Source organism: Anastrepha obliqua, chromosome 2, assembly GCF_027943255.1.
Source record: "Anastrepha obliqua isolate idAnaObli1 chromosome 2, idAnaObli1_1.0, whole genome shotgun sequence".
NCBI classification, from domain to species: Eukaryota; Metazoa; Arthropoda; class Insecta; order Diptera; family Tephritidae; genus Anastrepha; species Anastrepha obliqua.
Window position 1 is genome coordinate 80,058,410 of NC_072893.1, and position 23,527 is coordinate 80,081,936.

Below are 23,527 nucleotides of genomic sequence, written 5' to 3' on the forward strand. Positions count from 1 at the left end.
TCCAAAGTGATGTTGTTTGTATAGAACATGCGCACTACCTGATGCAATCCACCATGCGACAATTGAGCACTAACAAAACTTATATAAAAGGGAATTTGTGTCAACAATTGTTAAATACTTCACAGTTATGACGTCACAATACATGCCACAAATTTTGTGGATTGGCTTTTGTTGACTAAGGCATTAGGACGACGACTCTTTAATACTCACATGACCAAATGGACGCGAACAGTTGACAAGAGAACGTGTAAGTATACGGTACAGTGTCAACTTTTAGGCGCTAAGACGTCTTTTGTTATCCGGCCGTAACAATGCAAACAAAATAAAAACTAGAAATGGGTTAGCATCGGCTGCAAAAAAAAAAAGAGTAGCCTAGTAGTGAATTATTAATCAAGCTTAAATGGTACAAAAAGTGTCGACTCCACAATAAATTACTTATACGCAGTGTGTAACTGGATGCTTGGCGATGCGCGAGCCGCATTAGCGTTCAAGTAAATATTTGATAAAAAATTACTTACTGCGCAAGGAAATTAAAAAAGTGTACTCCGTGCATGTATTTGTGTGGTTGTAAATATTTTGCAACAAACAAACAAAAATGTGATGACTGCTGGCTGATATATTGAAAAAGTGCTACAAAAGTTTTTCTATTCTATTCGAATCCATGGACTATTTCACCAGCACGTTGATCGGTAGAAGCAGTTTCAAAGCTTTTGTGTGCAATATAAATTAAGTTTTAGTGGTTTGTTGGCGGCTATGAAATTATAAATTTAAATTGAAGTCGGTAAATCGTGCGATAAAGGAAAAATTGTTATTCAATGAATATTAAAAGTTCGTACATCTATGAATTTATTGACCTCATGGCTAAATCAATTTATTGACCTAATGGCTAATAAATGAAAGTTTGCGAAATATTATATTAAATAAGTGAATTTATTTGCAAATTTGAAATATATAATGGAAAGATATTCTTAGATGCTATATCTTAATGAAAATTCCTAATTGTGGTTTTGGCTAAAAATAAAAGCAGGTCTGTTCACTTGAAAGAACGATATTTTATATTAGTTTCGCATGTAGTAGGGGGATACATACAGCCGTAACATCAATTCTACTAAAATTACAAGATGAAATTTACCAGCTAGTAATAATTCGAAATCTTAAGAATGAGTTTTTGTAAAACAGTGACTAGCGATCCACGTCTTGTGCACCAAATACTCACAGTTAGAGAGAATTGACATAATAATTTTCACTGGACCTTTGCCACTAGCAGTTGGATCTTGCGGTTTGCCTGGACAGCAAATAAGTGGTTTCCCACTCTTCTGCTATAACGAAAATAATTCAAATCGAAATATTGAAAAGGCTGAAAAAACAGTCTCTAATAGCAGGCATATTTCGGCATACAATAGAAAGCTTTCGAGTGTATTTCGGCTATGAATAAACTTTCTCATAAAAATATCTGGCATTCTTAGAGTGATCATTAATTTTGGAAACAAGTCCAGCGGAGCAATAACTTCGGAACAGAAGTGTGGAAAAGGTTACACAAAATCAGCATATCATTTAACATTTACTGATTCGTTTAAATCTGCCTACACAAATGGTTAAAATATCAAATACACGACATTTGGACAGTTTTGACTACATTTCATCTTTCTTTTTAATTTGTATTCTTTTGTATAATAAATAATTCGTTTGTTTATAAAAAGTTATCAAAATTTCAAACTTTTAAATCAGAATTGAAAAAAAGTAATAATTTGAATACGCAGTTTCAGAACCCATTAAACCACTTTAGCAAATTTGAAGTGCCGAGCCAAATAGTTTATGAAGAATAAAAACAGCAGTAGTCGCAGTGAGTGCCTTGTGGTATTCCAGCCCATATACTGGTAGCAAGGATTTTATACAGCCTATTTTGACTAAAAGCTTCCGCTCGACCAAAAAAACTTTTGAAAAATTTCATAAGTGTACCGCTGAATCAAAGCTTTGAGAACTAAGGTAAAAGAATGAAATGGTTGAGATCGTAACAAGCTTGGGGAAAAATAAATTCATTATTTTATCGTAAAGTCTCGATCAAACAATTCAAAGATTATGGTCATTGTCTAGGTGACATTTCACACTAAAAGCATCCTTTCGCTATTTTGTTGTTTGTTCCAATCAGTTGTGAGTTACAGGGCGTTAACAATGGAAGTCAACAAAGAGAAAGTTCGGTACATTTTAAAGTTTCTCTTTCAAAAAGGTGTTAAAAAGGCGTTTTTTGGTGTTAAAAAAAAATTTCGATAATGTCCAAAGTGTCAATAAAATCACAGAAATAACCGAAGTTGCAACAAAATATATAATATTAACAATACCCTACGAATAGTGAAAAAGGAGTAAGCATTGGAAAAGCAAAAGGTATTTGCGTAAGCTGTTATCGAACCAATTAAGAAGAAAAAGACCCGAAAATGGATTGTAGCCTTGAATTTTCAGACTGCTTATGCCAAGATACTGGAATAAGCAGGAATTATCTTATCAATACCTTACGAAGTGCGAAAAGTGGTATATGCAAGTATTGTAATCTTACATATGGCCTACAATTTTCGAATTTTTTATCCATGCTAAGCCTGCATATATCAACAATTATTATAAGAAAATGGGCGTGGTATCTCCAGTACACCATACAATTTTCATACTGTTTTCCTCTTTAAATTATTTATGGAAATTAGTATGGGTCTCTTCATATCCTTTTGTTTGCTTCACAAGTGTTGAAACCTATATGCAATTAACGTCCTTAAATCACAATTTTTTGCTCATCGAGCCACCTTCCTCCAATTGAAAAATAACGTTCAGAAAATATTACTTAATCTTTATCCATATCAAACTCAGGGAAGTTTTATATACTTTAAAAAATAACTTTCTGAATATTTTATCTAAATCGTATCCATATCGAATTCAAGGAACTTTCATATACTTAAATTGTGTGTCCATATACATACACACATAATTGTATCGTATATTAATACTAATACCACTACATATAAAAATAACAAAACAAAAACAAGTGTATACATATGTAGATATGTATGTATATAAAACTAATTCATGCGTACCTTATCATGTCAATTCATAGCAAATGTTGCCATCATAAGATACGAGTAGATAGGTGCAGAATATTTAAAAGCTACATGGTGAGTTAGGCATATCAATTCATAGCCAAAAGCGGAAAGAAAGATAAAATATTTGTGTTCAATTAAAGTGAGTTACTCAGCGTTCATTTTCATCAAATTTAATCAAAACAATATGGGGTTGTGTGTATGTAGTCTTAATTGCATGAAGTGATGTAGGGAAAAATGTGCAAAATGTTTTAATCGCACAAATCTACAACTGAGCATACGAATACCTAAAGGCTTCAGGTCAAAATGCAATGCAAACAGAATTTCTTATTATTCTTAATTAATATTTTGTTCATTTTTTTGTGGGAGATTTCACTCTGTGTGAGAGCCTGGTCATCGTCACCAAGCATTTCAGTGCACGCTGTAAGTTGCTTTTACCACTTTTGCATTTGCGTAGAGGTTAAACAAGCATCATCATGTGCACTTTGAAGCATTTGGTGCATTTCAGTAAAACAAAATTATCAAAGCCAACATACCACAGTCAACCGTAGCTCTGTTTTAGCCCATTTAATTATTTCATGGTACAAAAATGCTAGACCAATTTAACGACTCAAAGATTTTCCAGAGTGTGAGGCAATCGGTTTTTTTATATTTTTTTTTTTATGAAAAATCAACTCGTTTTTTGAATATTTTATGTAGGTACGAGAGTTACCTAAGAAATCAATACACTTCTATATTCACTTTTACTAACTCCAAAATATGCTGTTGGAAGCGAGAAGCCTTTAACAGTCTCTTCATGCGTTAAAAAACGTTGACGTCGCATTTGAATTTGGATACTTGGTAGCAAAAATAAACTATTTGGTGCCGAATGAGGGTAGCAGGGTAAATGACCCATTAATGACCTTTGAGTGGTGCTCAAAAACTCTCGGGTGTGAGCCGGTATGTAAGAGCACACACTCGTCTTCGGCGGCTGGTTTCCTGAGTTCTACGAAATCTTCTGGCAAACAAATGGTTGCGTACCATTTAGAATTCACTACTTTAAGTTTCTCTTGTATTAGCAACAATTTGCTTTAATTGCTTCTTCCGCGAGCACCTTTTTTTGGCTTAAGCTCGTCTTGGAACATCCATATTGTTGGATTATTGTTTTATTTACGGCTCATATGCATAGGTCCAAGGTTCTTCAAATATCAAAGATGCGGTTTGAACCACCGTGGCAACCTTTCTTCAATATTTTTACCACAATCACGAGTCGTTTTTTGGACAATTGTCAAAGTATTTGGTATCCAAAAGGAACAAATAATCTTGACGCTCAAATGTTCATGCAATATTGAATGTATATTTGACCTACAAGTAGTTAAGAATTCCTCTGTCTCACGATATGTTACATGACGATCTTCCGCCATGATTTGACGCACAGCATCAATTGTTCCGTTTCTGGAGGGTCTTCCAAAAATATCGAATGCGTATGAGCTGGAATCAAACGTAATGTGGCAAACTCAATCCTCATATAAACCCTTCCCGAAATTTAATTAAAGGCACTGGCACTGGTGCCTCTTTTTTGCTCTCAAAGTTTTGCGTTGGAATTCTTTTTCAACTTTGGCTCATGTATCGTTAGTTCTTCCTTAGTAATTTTTTCTTTTGAGAGTAAGTTTTTGCGAAATATATTTTAATTAAAGGCAGCGATTTTTTTGTATTCAAATGAGTTAGTTGGGCATAAAATCCTAGAACTTACCGTAATTTTCAAGTTTTATTATTAAATATTACTTTACTATTAAATACATATGCCAACACGCCTTAATTTCTAAAAAAAGTCAGTATGTGAAAAGGAAAAAACAATATAAAATGACTCAGTTCCATGTCGACAACACCACTGGTATAACTAACCGACACGTTGCCATTCAATTGAATCGAGTTGAATAGATAGTATCACAAAAATTAAGAAAAAGTATAACATAGGCCGGTCAAATAAAAATAGTTGTAAGTTATATCCGCCTAAAATTGTAAATGGTTTAAACTTTCTAGCATGGAAGCAATTTTTGATAATAGTAATCGATCAGTTTGGAAAAATTTGAATCAAAACCAGCTTCGCCTGGGTCACGCAAGCGTGCCAGGCACAATTTGAAAACAGCATATATCGATGAGCGGAAAAATTTTTAGAAAAATTCAATATGGTTTTCAACACTAGACATGCTTTAAGGGGTCCCGAGGGATTTTCTACCATTCTTTGACGGTTTCGGCTGGTTTGAGCTACCATCAAAAGACATCCATGTGTGTTAGAGTTTTTATTTAAAAAGTTATCAAACAAAAACAGTTTGCCTTCACGCGATAAATTGCAGAGCTTATAGCATTGGGCTGCTCGCAAGCAATAAATTGCCAATTAAGGGTTTTGACAGCCACATTTTCATTTATACGAAATCTTTGCAGCGGCAATACTATAAACTCAAACAAGAAATTTATAAATAAAAAAAAAAACAATTCAATTTTCATTAACGTGGCTGCAAACTTGTTTCCTTCTGCTCGAAAATGCAACAAGTACGAGTTTTTTGTTTTTAATAAAGAGTTATACCATAATTTCCCGCATGTCATAAAATTTACAATTCGCATGCGCTAGCTCATCAGAAGTGGAGATGTGAGGTAAATCATTAACTCTTCATAAACAGTGAAACCTTGATAATACGAGCGCTGATAAAACGAGAAACTCAAAAAACCGTTTGCGTTAATGTTTACATAGAAAAATTCTCCATAGATATAACGCAGCAAAAAATTATCACAAAAATCTTCGGAACATACTGACGGTTAAAGTTCCGTTAGCAAAAGCTAATTAATAGCAATGTCGCCTTCACATAATAAAGTGCAATGCGTTGCGTGCACATTACCAATCTTAAACTTTATTTTGTTTTTAATTATTGACAAAATGATTTATCCAGCAAGTCCAACCATTTTTCGAAACCAGGCAGCCTACACCGGATTAGATGCATATATGAAAATTTGACATCTTTACAAAAATTGATTGATATGTGCAATAACAAAAAATTGTGTACGTTTTATTTATTGTTTTATCTGGAAATAAAACCTAAAAAAACCAATCGAATGTTTTTCGAAAATTCTGCATTTTTTCTTGTATTGAAATTTTAGTATTCTTTAAATATAACGAAACTGTAAATATAGCAAAGCATTTTTCCGACCCCTTTAACTTCATTATATCGAGGTTTTACTGTATTTACCTACCAAATCAATTCCAGCAGCATGAAATGGCATAACTGTAACCAAAATTAACTGCCACCTGCGAAGTGAAAAGTTGAAGAAATACTATACCTCGCCTTTTTGGCGGTGCACATTACCATAAATACTTAAAGACATGCTTACACCCAAAAGTATGCATTCAGTTGTGCATCTGTATACATCAACAGCTGAATCAACGCTGGGGCTGTCCAAAAAATAAAAGAAAAGTAAACGAATTAAGATGAGAAAAGCTATAAATTTATAACAGGTGTCGCCGATTTGAGAAAGCATAGCTCCTACCAAGCCAACATTGTGTTTTGGCTCCTTCTCCAATTTGTAGTGTGCGTCATAATGTTGTTCCATAAATGGAGCAACCTTCAGTTTTATGCCACTCCCAAGCGACAAATAGCTTTCTATTAAAAGCTTTTTCAAGCTGAAATATACTTGAATATATGGCATTGTCTCCCGAGGGGCGGCCGCTAGTAGGAAAAATCGCAAGTCACAGTTTATTAACATAAAAACATACAATGCACCAACCAGCAAATTTGGTGTTTCGCCCCATTACTGAATCCGTAATTTGATTCAATTAGTTTCAGGCGTGAATCAGGTGGTACAAATATTTCACTACTGTTTTTTTCAGAAATATATTCACTCCAAGAGTTAAAAGTTTCATCGGATAAATTTCGAATTTGATTGCCTGCTTTCTTGGCTCGTAGTCGGGCCATAAATCGCACGGCCTGCTTTGTGCATTAAAAATTCTTCATGTTGCACTATTGCACAATTAATTTAAGATCGAATTTATAATTAGAAAATTTTTGAGGAATTCTAACGGGTTGTGCAACAGAGATAAAGATGTTTTGCATTTAAATTCATCCTTAAATATTTTCTATGGTCTGACAATATCAAAATATCGTCAAAGGTCTACGTTCTTTAATGATAAAACTCATAAGAGAATGGTATTTCGAATTTTGTGAAAATTATAATCAGCTACATAGGAGTTCTGGGAGTACGTTATGGATGCCCTATCGCTTAACTGTACGAGGAACATTTTCGCAATAACTAAGTGCTCTTTCAAAAGATGTTGTTTTCCAATAAAGCATAAAGATTTAGATTCTTTCAGGCTTAAGAGTTTTCTTATGCCTTCTCCGAACGGCCGACGATTCTTTAAGAGGAGCATTTTCATAGCAGAAATACACTCGGAGGTTTGCTATTGCCTGCCGACGGGTGGCCGCTATCAAAAAGAAACTTTTCTATCAATTGGGGTTTCGAAAATGTGCGCTTAGAAAAGTGTACAATATTCGATTTTCATTTCCATTAATCAAAATATTGTATATAAAGAAAGTAATTGTATAAAAAATTTATTGACGTGTTCTCTGTGGCTGACATGAATATTTGCTGTGTACCTCTACGACGAATGTAAATTTTTAGCAAAACTGGTCGGCGCGCGCCACAGTTTCTTAAATTCACGTGTGGTGAGTGGAGTGGTGAAGAAGAATAAATTTAATCGACGTTTAGTTCAATGGGTATCAGGACAAAGGAAATCTATTGCTTTAGTAAAACTTTTGCAAATATATTTCATACATTAAAATCAGCTATAGACTATATTGCTTCAAGTTCAGCCCGCGACAAATGAAAGGGCTACTACGTTTTGACTCATTTTTTTTGTTTTGTTTTGAATATTCATTACTTTGTATAAGAATATAACTCATTAACTAACAAAAACCTTTTAAATCTCATTTTCAAATTTAATATAAAAATTATAAAAAATTCATAAACTGTGCAACCCAATTCCACGGTGTTTAATTAAAATTTCTTAAAACATATGTACTATGCACTTTAATTTAATTTAAAATTTAATTTAACATTAAATTTTGGTCCATTAAAGCGCAAGTTTTAAGTTGCCCCAAAATTTTAGTGAGTTTTTAAAATTGTTTTCCTTGATTTATAAAAAAAATGTCGTGCATTGTAAATATTCTAAGGGATTGGAATTCTGAACATGTTTTAATGATACCATTTAATGTGTGTATATACATAAATTATGTAAAAAATAATAGCATCTGGCCTAAATCAACAAACTGCCAAACTAAAGAAATCAAATCTATAAAAAAAGACTGCCAACAGCTGTGCAAAGCTGAGCTGTCCCTTTTGCCTTAAGCATGTCATAATATCAACTCATTTTGAATTGTCCATTTTTTTAGTTTAAAGGACGGCGATAGTTGTTTGGTTTGAATACAAGTTAAATGGCCTCATACTTTTTACTGACTTTCTGCATTCAAATGAACCTATTACGTTCATGTGTCTGTGGTGGTGTGCGTGCATGCCAAAAATAGGTCGACAACATAGCATAAACAAAGTGTCAGCCACGCTGTGTGTAGTGCACGAAAAATGCATTGAGAACTTTTGAATGTGCGGCAAAAAATGAATAAGGGCAGAAAAACACAACTAGACACGAAAAGCGCCAGCACTCATACTCTCGTATTTGCATTCATACTCACATGCAACGTGTATGTCGGGTCGGTTATGACGTCAGTATGTAAACATACTCCAGTACATGCTTGTATGTATGAAATAGCATTGCATTAACCGGTAGTATTCCTTGGCTTTTTAGCCGACGCAACGCAAATCCAAGCCACTTTGAAATGCATGGAACGCAACTGAGTGTGCAAGTTGAGCGAATATACATATGCACTATATTTATGTACTGGTATTAGTATATATTTTTAGACTATTACCCTGCAGTCAAACCTATTAGTCCTTAACTGATTTGATAACAGATAACTTTGCAGCTGAAGTAGTTTGTATTTTTAACACGGCGATGTTTTACGAAATGTCAATTGCCAGCCTCTGGCAATCATAAAATCATAATAACTGAACCAACTTTGAGTTGCAAGTTATGTGGTGGAAATCCTGTTAACTCCAGAGAGTTCAAAAACTCCGTTGGATAATTTACTACATCATCGGGATTTGTTACGGAATCAACGGACTTGTATGTCACCAAATCGCCATCGAATTGCCAAGAATTGCTCGTTGACTTAGCCAAGTATAATTCTGATAATTCTCACTAATATTTGGGGAAACATTTTCAATAAGAGCTAATTGAGAGTCTACAAATCGGCAAAAGTCATTGGTAAGAGAAAATAATCCAGCTGTTGCATCAACTGCGTCTTTTCCATTTCCAACAGCTAACAACTGTTTGGAAAATTGTGCAGCACTTTGATCATTTTGAAGTCGAACTCTCATATTAGTGATTAGCGATAATGTTTTTACGTTATTCCACAAAGGTGATGCCTTCAGGCAAGCATTCAATTCATCCACGGGGAATTACTGACAGCGTCTGCCTGAAATCGCCTGCCAACAATATCATCAAGCCGTCAAAGATGTTGTTATTTCGCCGAAAATCCTTCAGTGTGAGGTTAAGTGCTTCAAGTGATTGCATTGCATCAACAATTTTCCCAATGCACTGGATCGGGAAATATTGCATGTTCGAGTATCAATTGTGTTTAACTTGAGTGGCAACTTAAGAGCAGAATGTGCAGTACGACCGTCATCTAGAAGAGTCACCGCGATTCCAGATGATGGTAACGCCAAAGCTATGTCACATCTTGACCGAATAACGGCCAAACTCAATGAAATGACAAATGTTTTCCCTGTTCCTCCAGGTGCGTCCAGGAAGAATAGACCACCAGTATTATTGTCCACCGCTTGCATTAATGTTTCGTATATGTACTTGTTTTTGCTGTTCATACAGCAACGGCACATTATTTCGAACGAACTCCTGCAATGTATCAACATTGTATTGCAGCTCTCGATTTAATTCTTGGTTGAAGGCATCGTGCTTCGATCGATTTGGCGCAATCATTCCTACTTCAATCAGTAGCTTGTTTGCAATAGTCAAGCATTGATCCTCAATCAGAATCAATTCCTCATTGTAGATTTCATTGGTTATTTGCATGTCGGGATTATTTGTTCGAATGCGCAAGCCATGCAAGATATCTTCATATATGTCGTCTTTGTATTTGTACTATGGATAGACTGGTGAATTTAACCTCAAATGCACGATCCACATAATTTACACAGTTCAACTTACCACCTTAAGGACAAATGCCTGCTGTTGAAGTTGAACAGAAGTTGAAAATTTGCACAATACGTGTGATTGATTTGATGGTATCCAATTGAACTGTTAGAAAATGAATAACTTTAACCTCAATTTCACAATTTCACAGTGAACACAATACCGGTTTTAAGTTAGCGCTTGAAAGAACGTGCACATAATAAATGTCACATGAAATTAACTGAGCAGAGTACATGTTATAAACCTCACGGAGCCCGAGACCTTTCCAACGAATGCAAAACCGTGGAAATCGGTTCGTGGGTTCTGGAGTTATAGCGTCAGGAAGGAAAACCCGACATATTTTTATATTATAGATGTGATGTTTATAATTATGTAAAAAATGAATTATTTCAAATAGCTTCAGTAATTCACTCAGTTCTATTTAGCTTTACATCTTTTTTATCATCTGGTCACATTGTCGGCGATTGCGATTATTGTTGGTGTTGATGATTATTCGTGTGTTATTTGTGTGTGAAATTTCTTGGCTTTACTAAAAAAATGTTCCAAGTTTATTCTTCTTCTTATCTTTCGAGTACTCAAATCTATCTCGCACCTGCATTGTTGCCTAGTTTCGGATATAGAAAAGCACTAAAGGGCCCCTTTAAAGAAAATAAAATATCAAGTTTTTATTGAACTACTTAAAGAACTTTGTATGCGTGTCAATTACATATGTTTACTGTGTGTTACATGAATATGTGCGGACTGTACTGAAAAAGTTTTAAAAATCCATCCTTGTACTTAAAACCTATATTACGAGAATTTGTTTACGCAAAATGCCGAAAAGGGGTTTTTGTTATATTTGAGGTTGTGTAAAAAGATAGCTTACTCCTTTTTCAAAAAGGTCGTTAGGGTTTCTTTAGTGGTATTTGGTATTTTTTTTCTTTTGTAGGTACTGTTAATGCACCTATACGGCTTTATTTCGCATTCTGTATTCAAGAATTCATACATTTTCAATAGCACTGACATCTTCTCAGAATAAACTTTAAATGTAAGAATTTTTTAAATAAAAGTTTTGACAGCAAACACCAAACTCAAAAAATTTCGTACTTTGACTATAAAAAAGCACTAATTTATTGCGAAGAGCAAAGAGATTCCAACAATGCACAACTTCACCAATGAGACGTCACGTACTCTCTGATTGGCGTAATCTTGTTTCTATCATTCTTTTGTTGTATGGTATTGTTTCATGTTGTAAAGTTTCTAACTGTTAAATAAATATTTCGAGGTCTTGAAACCACAACCAACTAATTTTTAGTTATGTGAAAATTCATCAAGCGGACTTTTTGAAGTACCTTTACATGTTCTTAAATATTATATATTTTTAGCGCTTTTAAGTTAACAGTTTGTCAGCCATTCTTGAAGTAATGATAACTTAGATTTTTAGAATCCATTACGCATCAACATTAAAAAATAAAATAAATAATTGGCACGTCCTCGTCTGTTAGGTGTTTGGACGAGCTCCTCCTCCCATTTGTGGTGTGCGTCTTGATGTTATTCCATAGAGTTTTTTAAGCCGACTCCGTATGGCAAATAGTATTTATGAAAAGCTTTTTCATGGAAAAAATATACTCATTTGATTTCCATCAACATTACTATCCATCTAATCCACATTAAAAGCACACTTGACCCTTGAAACATTACTTTTTATAATAATCAAAGTGTATTTGTTTCGTATATTACTGAAATTGGTTATTTGGCATCAGGTACAATTGTAGTCACTCTCGAACTAGTATGAGTTCTTCCGTCAAAAACCAGTTCGTGAATTAGAAAGCTTCCTGGATAGTCCAACTTTTCGTGGCAGTGTAGATGTGTATGTATGCATATTCATTGCTCCAATTATAGTGTATATGTTGACTTAGAAAATTAGGTTTACGACTTTACTCGATTTGTTGAACTCACTTTTAACATTTGTAAACGAGCACTACTTATATATATACACATAAATATATAATAGTTAGTATAGTACGACTGTTGTAACAATTCAATTAAAATATTATATTATGCAAAGCCCAAACTATCATACAGTACTGGCATAAATCCATTTAGAATTGTAATTTGTTTAAGCTTGTGCAATGCATTTCATTATTGCAGTTGGTTAAATATGTATGAATATATACTGCGGAGTTTTTCATCTGTGTTCTCTTAACCACTCTTTTGCGTAAAATTTGGCCCTGTCTTTTTCATCTTAACTTTTGGTAGCAAGATTCCAACCTGAACATTGCATTCCCTCCATAATTATTGGGTACTTGTGGATGATGTCCGAACGATGGCTGAAATATGGTTCCTTTAATGGCTTCAAGCTTTCATCAGCAGCTTTACCAGTTTGTTAGTAACAAGGAATTACAAATGTTATTGTTAATAACAAGGAATAACAAAGAATAACAAAGAATGAAGATACCTAAATCGTGAAATCGTGAAAGCAGAGCAACTAAGGAGAAAGTGCTGAGGTCATTCCACTTCATCCGTCATACAAAGGTCATACGCAAAAAGGACTCGAAGTGATGCCAAGTCTTACAGCATTCATACCTCGCAGATAGTGTCCTGTAAGAACACCTACCAAATTCAAGAGTGGCGATGTTCTCAACCTCAAAACAGCACTCGAATGCTTCCGATACAGACGTGGTAAGAAAAATTTTGGGTACCTCACATGTTTGCTTTACTTGCTCCGCACTTGCTGAATTGAAACGAAATTTGATTGTCTATTTGTTACTCCGACGACTTTTCGTGAAGTTTTTCCAAGTAACCTGAACAAAGCATGGGGCAATATGGGCCCTCTTTGAACATAATCGGTTCACAACTTGAAATATTCTAAACTTCTAATTTCGGTTGTTTTCCGCTGAATTGGCAGTATTAAAGATATTAGAAGTATTAAAGAAAATTATTGTATTGTATAATACGAAGTTGTGACTATTTCATTTTTTTCTTTTTTTTTTGGGAAAAGAGAAAATGTTTGTATCTGCAAAGTGAAGCCTTTACGCGATGTTTTTAATAAACTTAGAACAGAGTAAACTTTAAATGCAAAATGCAATTTCGATAAAGTTTTGTTTTAGTTCCGTCTGCCAGCAAAGAAATAATTATCTCTTCAGAAGTTGAGCACCAGTGCGCTATTAATGGAAAACTAGATAAATTTCTGCTAATAATTTTGGTAATTTTATAATATGTTTTAAGAGTTCCAACAGAATAACAAGAAAGACAATGAAAACATTTTAATTAGTTACAAAAGTATATGTGCATATATATTTGAAAGAATGTGCGTTAAATTTCTAGAGCACAAAGTCAACAGTTTAAGGTCGCCAAAGAAGGTAATTAAATCAAGTAACAAAATGGTATAATGTAACAGAGTAAAAAAACTAAAAACACCAGTGGAAAGTTGAAGGAAGGAAAGAAAAGAAGGAAATTCCAAATTTACAGTGATTTCTCAAATACCTTTATTTCGGTTAAAATAATCGTTTGACAGATTAAATGAAAAAACAATTTAAATTGTTAAGTTTAATTCTTGTTACAGGATTTTTTGACGAAAAATTTTCAAAGCCATGATTATAATGGTAATCCTAAAAAATGGTACTCTCAGGTCCTTTCTGCTGAGTTTTATTTTCTTATTTGGTTCTTTCACAAAGCACTTGGCTACTCTGAACGAGTTCAACCCAGACCAACGTCCTCCATGGGTAGACCTCATGAAGTCGTCAATCCATATTTGAATCGATGGAGAATTGATACCTAGAATGGGTTCAAGGCCTAGTAGCATACTTGCAGAGTCTTCATTAGCCAATTCATCAGCTAACTCGTTACCTGTAATAACAGAATGTCCAGGCACCCAAATAAGACCAAATTTCATATGTTTTGCAACACTGTTCAGTTTTGTCTTACATTCACCGACTAACTTCGAAGAGCTGCGTGGGTTAGCAAGGGCTTTCAGTGCAACTTAACTGTCACTATAAATTCCAGTACTGCTACCCCGCCATTTTTCTCAATTAGCCAGTATGTCACTTTCAAGCATAGACTCCTGGAAAGGCAGTGGCAAACATCCGAGTGTATTTCTGCATGAAAAAGCTCCTCCTAAAAAAACCATCTGCATCCGGGGGCGACATAAAACTGTAAATTCTCCTATTGTAGAAAAACATCACGGCTTACACCACAAATTGTTATGAGAAAATAGGCTTTACCATATTATTTTGATATGCAAATTTTTGTTTCCAGTCGAAACAATTTTTTTAATAAAAAGTTGTAAAGAATCCAAGGAAAGATTTAAAAACTTCGAATTTGCACTTTGCTGTCCTAAGATTTTTTAAAAACTTTAGTTAAAATCCGATGCAGTTTTCTAATTTTTTTATAAATTTTGGAACATTTATTTATATGGTTTCTTTTTAAATAGGGAGCTATACTTTTATACAGCAACAATGAACTTTCTTTTCCAAGCTTTGAGTCACTGAAATTTTATTCTATGGGCGAACGCTCCTTTGTGTGAACACACTTTCATATACACCATCATACAATCGGACGTTTTGGCAATACTGTGAATCAGTTTCCAAGCAAAAATCCGGATATACAACTGGAGAATAAATATCGAGCTTTCAGTACCTGATTTTTGTTTGTATTATATTTCGAAAACGAAAAGAGCACTTGTGCAACACTTTACAATTGGCCAACATAGTCAAGCTAGAATTCCATATCGAGCATTTCAACTGGCAAATCTTGCGCCTGTAACGCTTTGTATAAAATTATAATTTGAGTACTGAGCTGCGGGCATTTCTGCTGAATCTTCCTACGATTTCAAGGGCACAAGAGCATAGTTCATGAAAATGTTTCATATGCACAGTCACCTTAATATATTCGCTAACGGGACACAACGAAATGAAACCAACTCAATTTGAACAACGAACCAAACACAAAGTAACAAACAGAAATAAACAAACAATAAATAATTAAGAACAAAAAGTACAAATAAAGATTTTTGATGAAAAACAATGAAATGGTAAACACAGCACAAGGAAGCAGCAGCCAATAATTAAGATAAAGAAACAACAAATATTGAATAAAGGACCATAGCAGTGAAACCTGCCGAATATATGGCACAGCTGCTCGGCGAAGATGCACAATAAGGGAAACTAGAACACAAGAAAAATACTACGAACCACAACAACAACTAATACTAAGTATAACAAGCTAAGAAACTAGGCTGCTAGGCTGACAATAATGTTGTGCTTCAATCTAAAACTGGCTACCATCTTTCGATCCTATCGCGAAGAGAATATACGTGACCGCAGTCAAAGTTTATGCGCGCCACCAACTACACATCGCGCCCCACCACACAAGGATATCGGAGCGCTGCGTGTGCTGCAGCGGCGCGCATCGAGTGTTATGTAAGTATGTAGCGTGTATGTAACTTATATATGGATGTACATAAATGTAAGTAAGTGTGCTTGCGATGGTACCTAAAAGCAAATAGGTTAAAGTGCACTTCTAGACAGCAACAACAGCTACATACATCAACAAAATTGAACTGAAATTTCAAAACACTTTACCAGTTGTCGTGTGGCTACCACAGCTCCTAACCACATGCTAGCATAACTACTCTTGCATATGCATATGTATGTGTATACCGACATACATATGTATCCATGCAATATAAGTATCCCTGCATTATTAGTTTGTGTTCAAGTAGCTGTAGCATCAAAACAAATCTGTATATAGATGTGTGTTGACTAAGTGACAGCTGCATGAAGTGTCGAATCTATTTGGGAGGAATGCAGATTTGATGTTCAATTGATTTCGTGTAAGCATGTGTTTTCTATTTTCTGCATGCATACATGTGTGGGTTGCTTGTATACTTCGAAGAACCACAAAAGCTTATACTCTGGATATAGGAATTATTTTTTAAATTGAAGCAAAGATGTCGAATTGGAGGAGGTAGGTGAAGAAGAAAAATTTACATATAACTATAGCTACACCATTAATATATAAGTGTATGCAGGTACTACCACATAAAGCGTTTTTCAGTAAGAGCGCTTCAACTTTTGAACTTTTTTGAATAAAACACAAACGGTTTGACTTTTTTAACTAATTTTTTTTTTTTACCGAGTTTGAACATATACATTTAAGTGTAAAATTCGATTTCTTTTGCATGACCACTGCGTGCACGTTTTACGAAGTCCTATCGTTGAACCCAATTTTCGACCACTCTTTTGCATAAATCGGCCGAAATTCCAGCAATTTCGCGTTCAATATTGGCTCTGAGCTCACAAATCGTCGCCGGCTTGTTACTGTAGACCAATGACTTCACATAACCCCAAAGAAAATAGTCTAGAGGCGTCAAATCACACGAGCGCGGCGGCCATTCGACCGGCCCATTTCTGGAAATAATGCGCTCATCGAACTTACTCTTCAACAAATCAATTGTAGCGTGTGGTGTGTAGCCTGTGGCCCCGTCCTGTTGAAACCACATGTCGTCTAAGTCCATACCATTCAATTGCGGCCAAAAATAATCATTTATAATGCCGTGGTATCGATTTCCATTCACAGTAATCGTTCTCGTCAAGGAAAAAATATGGGTCAAGTACGCCGCCGGTATGTAAACCGCACCAAACAGTGATTTTTTCGGGATGCAACGGTGCCTCATGAATCACTTGTGGATTGCTTTCTGCCCAGTAACGCATATTTTGCTTGTTGACAAAGCCATTGAGTCAAAAGTGAGCTTCATCACTGAAGATGATTTTTTGGAAAAAGGACTCTTAAAGTACCAGCAACAGAACGATTACTTTCATAAAAAATTTGCACGATTTGCAATCGTTGCTCAAGTGTGTAGCATTCCATGATGAAATGTATACTAATGAAGTTTACAAATGACAAACGAAAAATAAAAAATATTGCGTCGTTCGCCCTCCCTATCGGAAAAAAGTTGAAGCGCACCTATTGAAAAACGCTTTATAAGCTACATCTATGTAAAGCTCAAATTATCAAAGCTAAAAAGGAACAGCTATTTGCTAAATCTGGAAAGAAAAATTACTTCGCGTTCTCAAAATCGTATTTGGACTCGTTTACTATAATTCTCGCAAATCGGTTGCAATAAATTTTTTTTTGTTTTTATTAACGCATCTTAAAGTATAAACAGAATAACGTTTAGAAATTACAACTAGTACAACGAAATAAAGATACTAACAAGCAATTTTTATTGAACATATATATTAAAAAAGGAAAAACTAAGATACCTCAATATTCATAAATTCATTATGAATGTATAAATATATAAGGTACAGCTGCTACTGGGTGCCCATCTGGTCTAAGACTGTTTTACGCTTAAGCCGCCGACGATGAGTATTTGGCTGAGGCAAAGCCAATGCTTCAGCGTTGACATGTGTACTTAAACGTTGTCTGTGGGCCATGGCGTACTTTTTCGCCACGTCAGTGATGGGTAAGATGCCAAGATCACGATGGAGGTCGAGATTTCTCACATAGTATGAAGCATAATAGTCATGCAAGATTCGCTTGAGCATCCCCATAGCTGAGTACCATACGTCCAGACCGGTTGAGTGTCTGCCAATAAGATAAAGAAGGTTTTTTTGATTTTAATTCCAGCTCTTCACGCTTTTTCTTGACATGCGCCTTCCAACGCAGTTTAGCATCAAGGGTTATACCAAGATATTTTGCTTCGTTGACGTACGCAATAAAATATATGTATTTATCTGTATATATAAGTACATAGAGGATTTGATTGAAAAGTAATGAGCCTTCCCGCGCGGAGCGTCTGCCAAGCGATCAACCGAATCGGCTGGTGGGGGATAATGATCGTTGGACCTTCCCCTTCCACTAGAAACCAGTCCCAGTTCGCTGGCAACAGCGGTGCAGTCAACATCGCTCCGCGCGTGAAAGCTGTTTTAAAAGTGTGTTAGGATATTGCAGTGGCGAAAATGCAGCGATCGTTGGAGTAACGTTACTCGATCAAATTTTGCGTAAAGCTAAACAGTTTGTACCTCCAGGAAGCACTGTAATCGCGGCATTTTACAAAGAAGTGCCCCTTCGGCTGAAAAACCGCGTCGCCCGGGTTCCGCCCGACCTCGTAAACAACTGGACCCTTCATCACGACAATGCGCCGGCGCACACCGCCTTCCTCTGCACCTCTGCATTGGCCGAAATTGGAGTTCCGGTGCTTCGCCACCGTCTCTACAGCTCAGACCTGTCCCCTCCGGACTTCTTCTTGTTCCCGCACCTGAAAATAAAGCTGAAGGGGAGGCGTTTCGACTCCATCGAGGCGATCCAAAAAACTGTGACAGCCGAATTGAACGCTGACTTTAAAAAATGTTTCCTGCAGTGAATGGACCGTTACCAGCAGTGTATTGACGCTCAAGAGTCCTATTTTGAAGAATATTAGTTGTATAAGCCAAAAGGTTTAATAAAACTGCTTAAAAAAATAAGGCTCATTACTTTTCAATCAAACCCTGCGTATCAACTTAACACATGCTAAGATTTCACCTTGAACCTTTGTTTTCATTTACTAAAACTACTTTGAATTCAGAGCATGATATTTTAAATAAATTAATTGCACTTTCGGTAAAAAGCTGGTATTGTCTTCAGCAAGTTGATCAGGGGGAAAACCTCTTTCATAGTTATTAGCGTTTGTTCGTATTAACTAACAACTGTTGGGCAGCGATATGAATATATAAATATTTATCGAGAAAAATTGCAATATTGTTTAAAACAAAATCACTTACTGGATTTAAATAATTCTAGGGCCCAGCCGAAAGTCTTCGAACGTAGCGCTGTGTTAGTTTTATTTTATGAAATAATTTCATTATTTCTTAAACTTTGGTAAAATAAAATACATAAAAAATATAATTTTTAGGCATGATTCTAAACTACTTTTGAACCGACTCTAAAGTCGAAATTTACTAGACTATTATTATGATTTTATTGTCTTTATGAGGGGACTCCGACCTGAAATATTTATTGGGCTTATGGATTCTGAGAATTTCTCTGAGCGCAACTTCCGCAATAAATTGTAATATTTGGAGATGTAGCTTCACTAGATCGATCAGTTGAGATGCGGTTTCTGAAATCGCGTGCTTTATTATTTTTTTATTTTTTTTGGTTAATTATAGAATCTCACGAGTGCGAGAGATAGATGGTTCACTGAGCCATAGCTCCCAGAAGCACAGTAGTTCCAGAATTGCACACTGAGGTGGCAGATATCAGTGAAGATATTAGTGGGTACTTTTTCCACAACTCCAGACGTATATTTCACTAGAAATTCTTACGTAGAAATTACCCTCATTGGCATGATGGAGGTATATGAAAATCTTCAGAAATATGTGCGTACATATATGTATATAGGCGGCCGCCGTAGCCGAAGAGAGAACGTAGGTTCGAACTTCGGTGAAAAAGCAAATGAAGAAAATGTTTTCCTAATAGCGGTTGCCCCTCGGCAGGTAATGGCAAACCTCTGAGTGTATTTCTGCCATGAAAAAGCTCCTCATAAAAAATATCTGCCGTTCGGAGTCGGCTTAAAACTGTAAGTCCCTTCATTTGCGGAACAACATCAAGACGTACACCACAAATGAGAGGAGGAGCTCGGCCAAACACCCAAAAAAGGGTGTACGTCCCAATGATATATATATATATATATATAACTGTACATACATATACGAGTATATAGGTAGGTAGCAAGTTAGCAGAAATTGTATGTATTTTACAGTTAATCTTCATAAATTATTTCTTTTTTCTTTGTTAATTAAATACATGATTCACTACTTACATATATCTCCCATAAAGTTAAGTAAATATTAGAACGAATCCATGTCAAGTGATTCAAGTATTTGAACAATATTGTACATTTTTCTGAAAATTGGCAACTTGTTTTCCCATGATTGATTTTAAGAAAAAGTAGACTGAAAAAATTTAACAAATTTGTAATTTATTAATTTTTTTAAGGTGGTAGTGTAAAAGTAAGATAAGATGTAGAATTTTGAAAAAATTGAGACATTTTATTTGCACATTTTTAAAGTTTAGACATTTAAGATTATGTCGTTGAGAGGATTTTTTAAAATTCCTATAATTCTATAAGTTATAGCCTTTTTTGTGTCATGTCATCGGTTCCGATTCATCTTGTCTGAAAACTTTTGAGGCATATTTCTCAAAACTACTTTTTTCGAGTTGGCAAGGATATATCGAGTTCTAGGCAACCGATTTTCCACAAATTTGGGGAGGATGTTCTTTATACAGTTCTTCGAATGACAATAGCTCGAAACTATAACTTTTCATTTAGTATTTTTATGCAAAAAAAAAAAAATTGTTCAAACAGCCTTTTTTTTAACTTGTCCAAAGCTCGTTCGATAGCGACATTTATAATAATTAAGAATCCGTTTGGTTTTTATTTTTCGAATCACCAGAAGGGTTGGAATCATCCACGCCCGAGCACCCTCTTTTTTTGGACCTCCTACTTTGACTGCGCATAATTTTGTCAATTTAAATTTTTTGGTTAGTTTTTAACGTAATAATTAATAATCAATAAGCAAATGACAAAAAAACGAATAGTAAACTTTTTTTTGTTTCATTGATACAACGCTTTAAAAACCAGGCGAAATTGATGACTCTACACTACAATACCCCCTTAAGTCCAAAATCTTCGGTTCGTTTTAACATTTGAAGAATTGTTTTTTTTTGTTTTTTGAAAAACGTGTTGTTTTAATGTTTTTTTTTTTAATATTGTTTTTTGGGCAAATTTTCCTGTTCTGTAAAAAAAAAAATTTTTATTATTTTTTTGTAAATAGTTAGTTTTAACTGAAAGTTTAATAATAGGATTCCCATAACTTTTCGAAATGCATTGCACTTAAATACGTACAGTTTACCAGTGATTAAGAAATTGAAAAGAGCTTTGCAAGTGTTTAGCATTTTCACCAAGTTCCTTGTTTTGAAAAAATGTTCAAGTAGATTAGGAGTATGACAAAAAACGCATCCTCAAACATATGTTTGTTTATTTTCTTCGGACATTCATTACACTTTATGACCTGTGTAATAATACTCAATCGGGTTGAAAAATTTATTTGCCAATAAGCTATAAAAATTGTTATCACCCGTATGTATACAAGGACTAATTTTCCACAAAAATTATCACTGAAAGAGCCTAAACTTTTGCAAATTTTTGGGTTTCCTGCTTGCAGCTAGTAACTGCTTTATCAGCATAACTCGGTGGGTTGACGTTTCCTCACAAAAATATAATTAAAGGATCAAAGAGATAAACTGATTTTTTTCTTGAAATGGTTCTATAGGCGAAAGATCGTCACAAAAAATTGTAATTTCACGATATCAAATATATCAATATTTTTTATATAAATATTTATTTACATAAAATAGAGTTTAGCAACTTATAAGCCTTGTTGTCGCTACAAATATGAGAGCTACGCTTATTCATATACCCATTCAGGACATAAAAGGCGATGAAAATGTCGTCAAAAAGCAGGTTAGAGATTTTATTTGTGTTAGTGAATTATCTACGTAACTGTCTTGAGGTAAATATGTTGCAAAATCTCAATACTGTTAAACAAGTTTTATATACAGCCATTCCAAATTGAACACAACAAGCTTCAAGCTCAAATTTGGTAAGTAAGCTACATTAATTTCCAAAATGGCGGAAAAGTACGTACAAAAATTTTGACATTTTTCCCACAGAAGTCATAGAGGTGACAAAAATAAAAAAATACCGAAAATTAGTATAAGTCAGACACTACTTCAGTCTGATTATCTTCATAATTTTTCACGCAAAATAATTTTTTAAAAAGTTTTTAAAAATTTCTGTTTCCAAAATTTCGGAATATTGAAAAAAAATCGTTTAAATAAGATATTTTCAAAGGCTTCAGAAGTTATGACTGACTACACTACCAAAGAAACAAAAGCATACAGAAGTAAATAAATGAATTGCCCGAGAAAGGTAAATTCTTTCTAAACTTGATGTGAGGGAATGGATTAGTTTTGAAATGCTGCAGTTCAAGCTAAATTTTGAGGATATGGAATGGAATTTTTAAAATTTAAAAATTGGGCCTTATAAAACATTATTTTGTAGGAAAAATCATGAAGATAATCAAGCTGAAATACTGTCTGACTTTTAGCGCTTCCAACGATACCCGATTTAGGAAAATAGGATTAGAAAATGTTTACTTACATGACATAGTTTAATGTAAATTTAATAAATTTAATTTATTAATAGTTTAATATTAATACTCAATAGTATAATATTTATTTTAAATTCAGTTATTGCTTTAATATTGATGCAAAATTTGAGCGAAATCGAAAACAATGTTGCCCGTTGGGACAACATGACATACACTAATGTCGTATTATATATAAAACGTGAAAGGATGTCGCAATAAAAGCATTGGTATAAAACACAGGTATCTTTGATTGACTGCAAAATAGCTTGAATTCCTTGCCTGCATTGTTGCTGTGCGAGACTTGTCGGACGGTATTCTTCATATTATGCAAATGCACACAATCTACTCAGCTGTCAGTCGCATACCTTATCGCGACGGACGAAATGCATTCATTGTGGCAGGCCTGTTAACATTTGAAGGGCAGCGAGCGTCAAAAACAGTACACAAGAATTTTGGTCGTGTCTTATAATCAAATTGATTTTTAGACCTTCACTCCACATACGACGTGACCGATTTTCCTTTGAATTTCATGCGTATGCCAGTTACATCTTATATGGTTGTAGGTCAAGTTCTTAGTGGATATGAAGAAAATTTTTGGAAATGGCGTTAAATTGTCACCTTTACAACGGTTTAAAATTCTTTACAGTGAGAGCAAGATATTAATTCATCTACCTACACATTAAATGACAAATTAAATTATTCTACAAGTATTGTAGAATATAACAAATAAAAGCGCTGCAAAGCAAACGATACTCTTGAAATAATGAGAAGGTAAAGGTAGACTGTTCGATGGTATAATTATTTATCTATATTCGTAAAAAGGGTTTTTAACATTTAATTTTTGTAAAGAATTTTTTTTCTAAATATTTCAATTGTTAATATCGTTCGATTATAATACAAGCCAACAAATTTTAATATTATATGTCATTGAAACTCTTAATTGAGCTCTACGTCTCGCCTCTGACAACTCTCTCACT

At 34.5% G+C, this 23,527-nt stretch overlaps 1 protein-coding gene across 4 annotated transcripts in view; it reads left to right on the forward strand.

The window, feature by feature from the left end:
* LOC129238613 (GTPase-activating Rap/Ran-GAP domain-like protein 3) overlaps positions 1-23,527 on the forward strand; it is a 265,804-nt gene that overhangs the window by 81,287 nt on the left and 160,990 nt on the right. The window contains exon 1 of one of the 4 annotated variants that reach the window (XM_054873690.1): positions 15,607-15,773. The exons of the other annotated variants lie outside the window; for them this stretch is intronic. Coding sequence (XP_054729665.1) covers positions 15,607-15,773 — 167 coding nt within the window. Of the gene's footprint in view, positions 1-15,606; positions 15,774-23,527 lie in introns of those variants that run through there. 4 annotated transcript variants of the gene reach the window in all.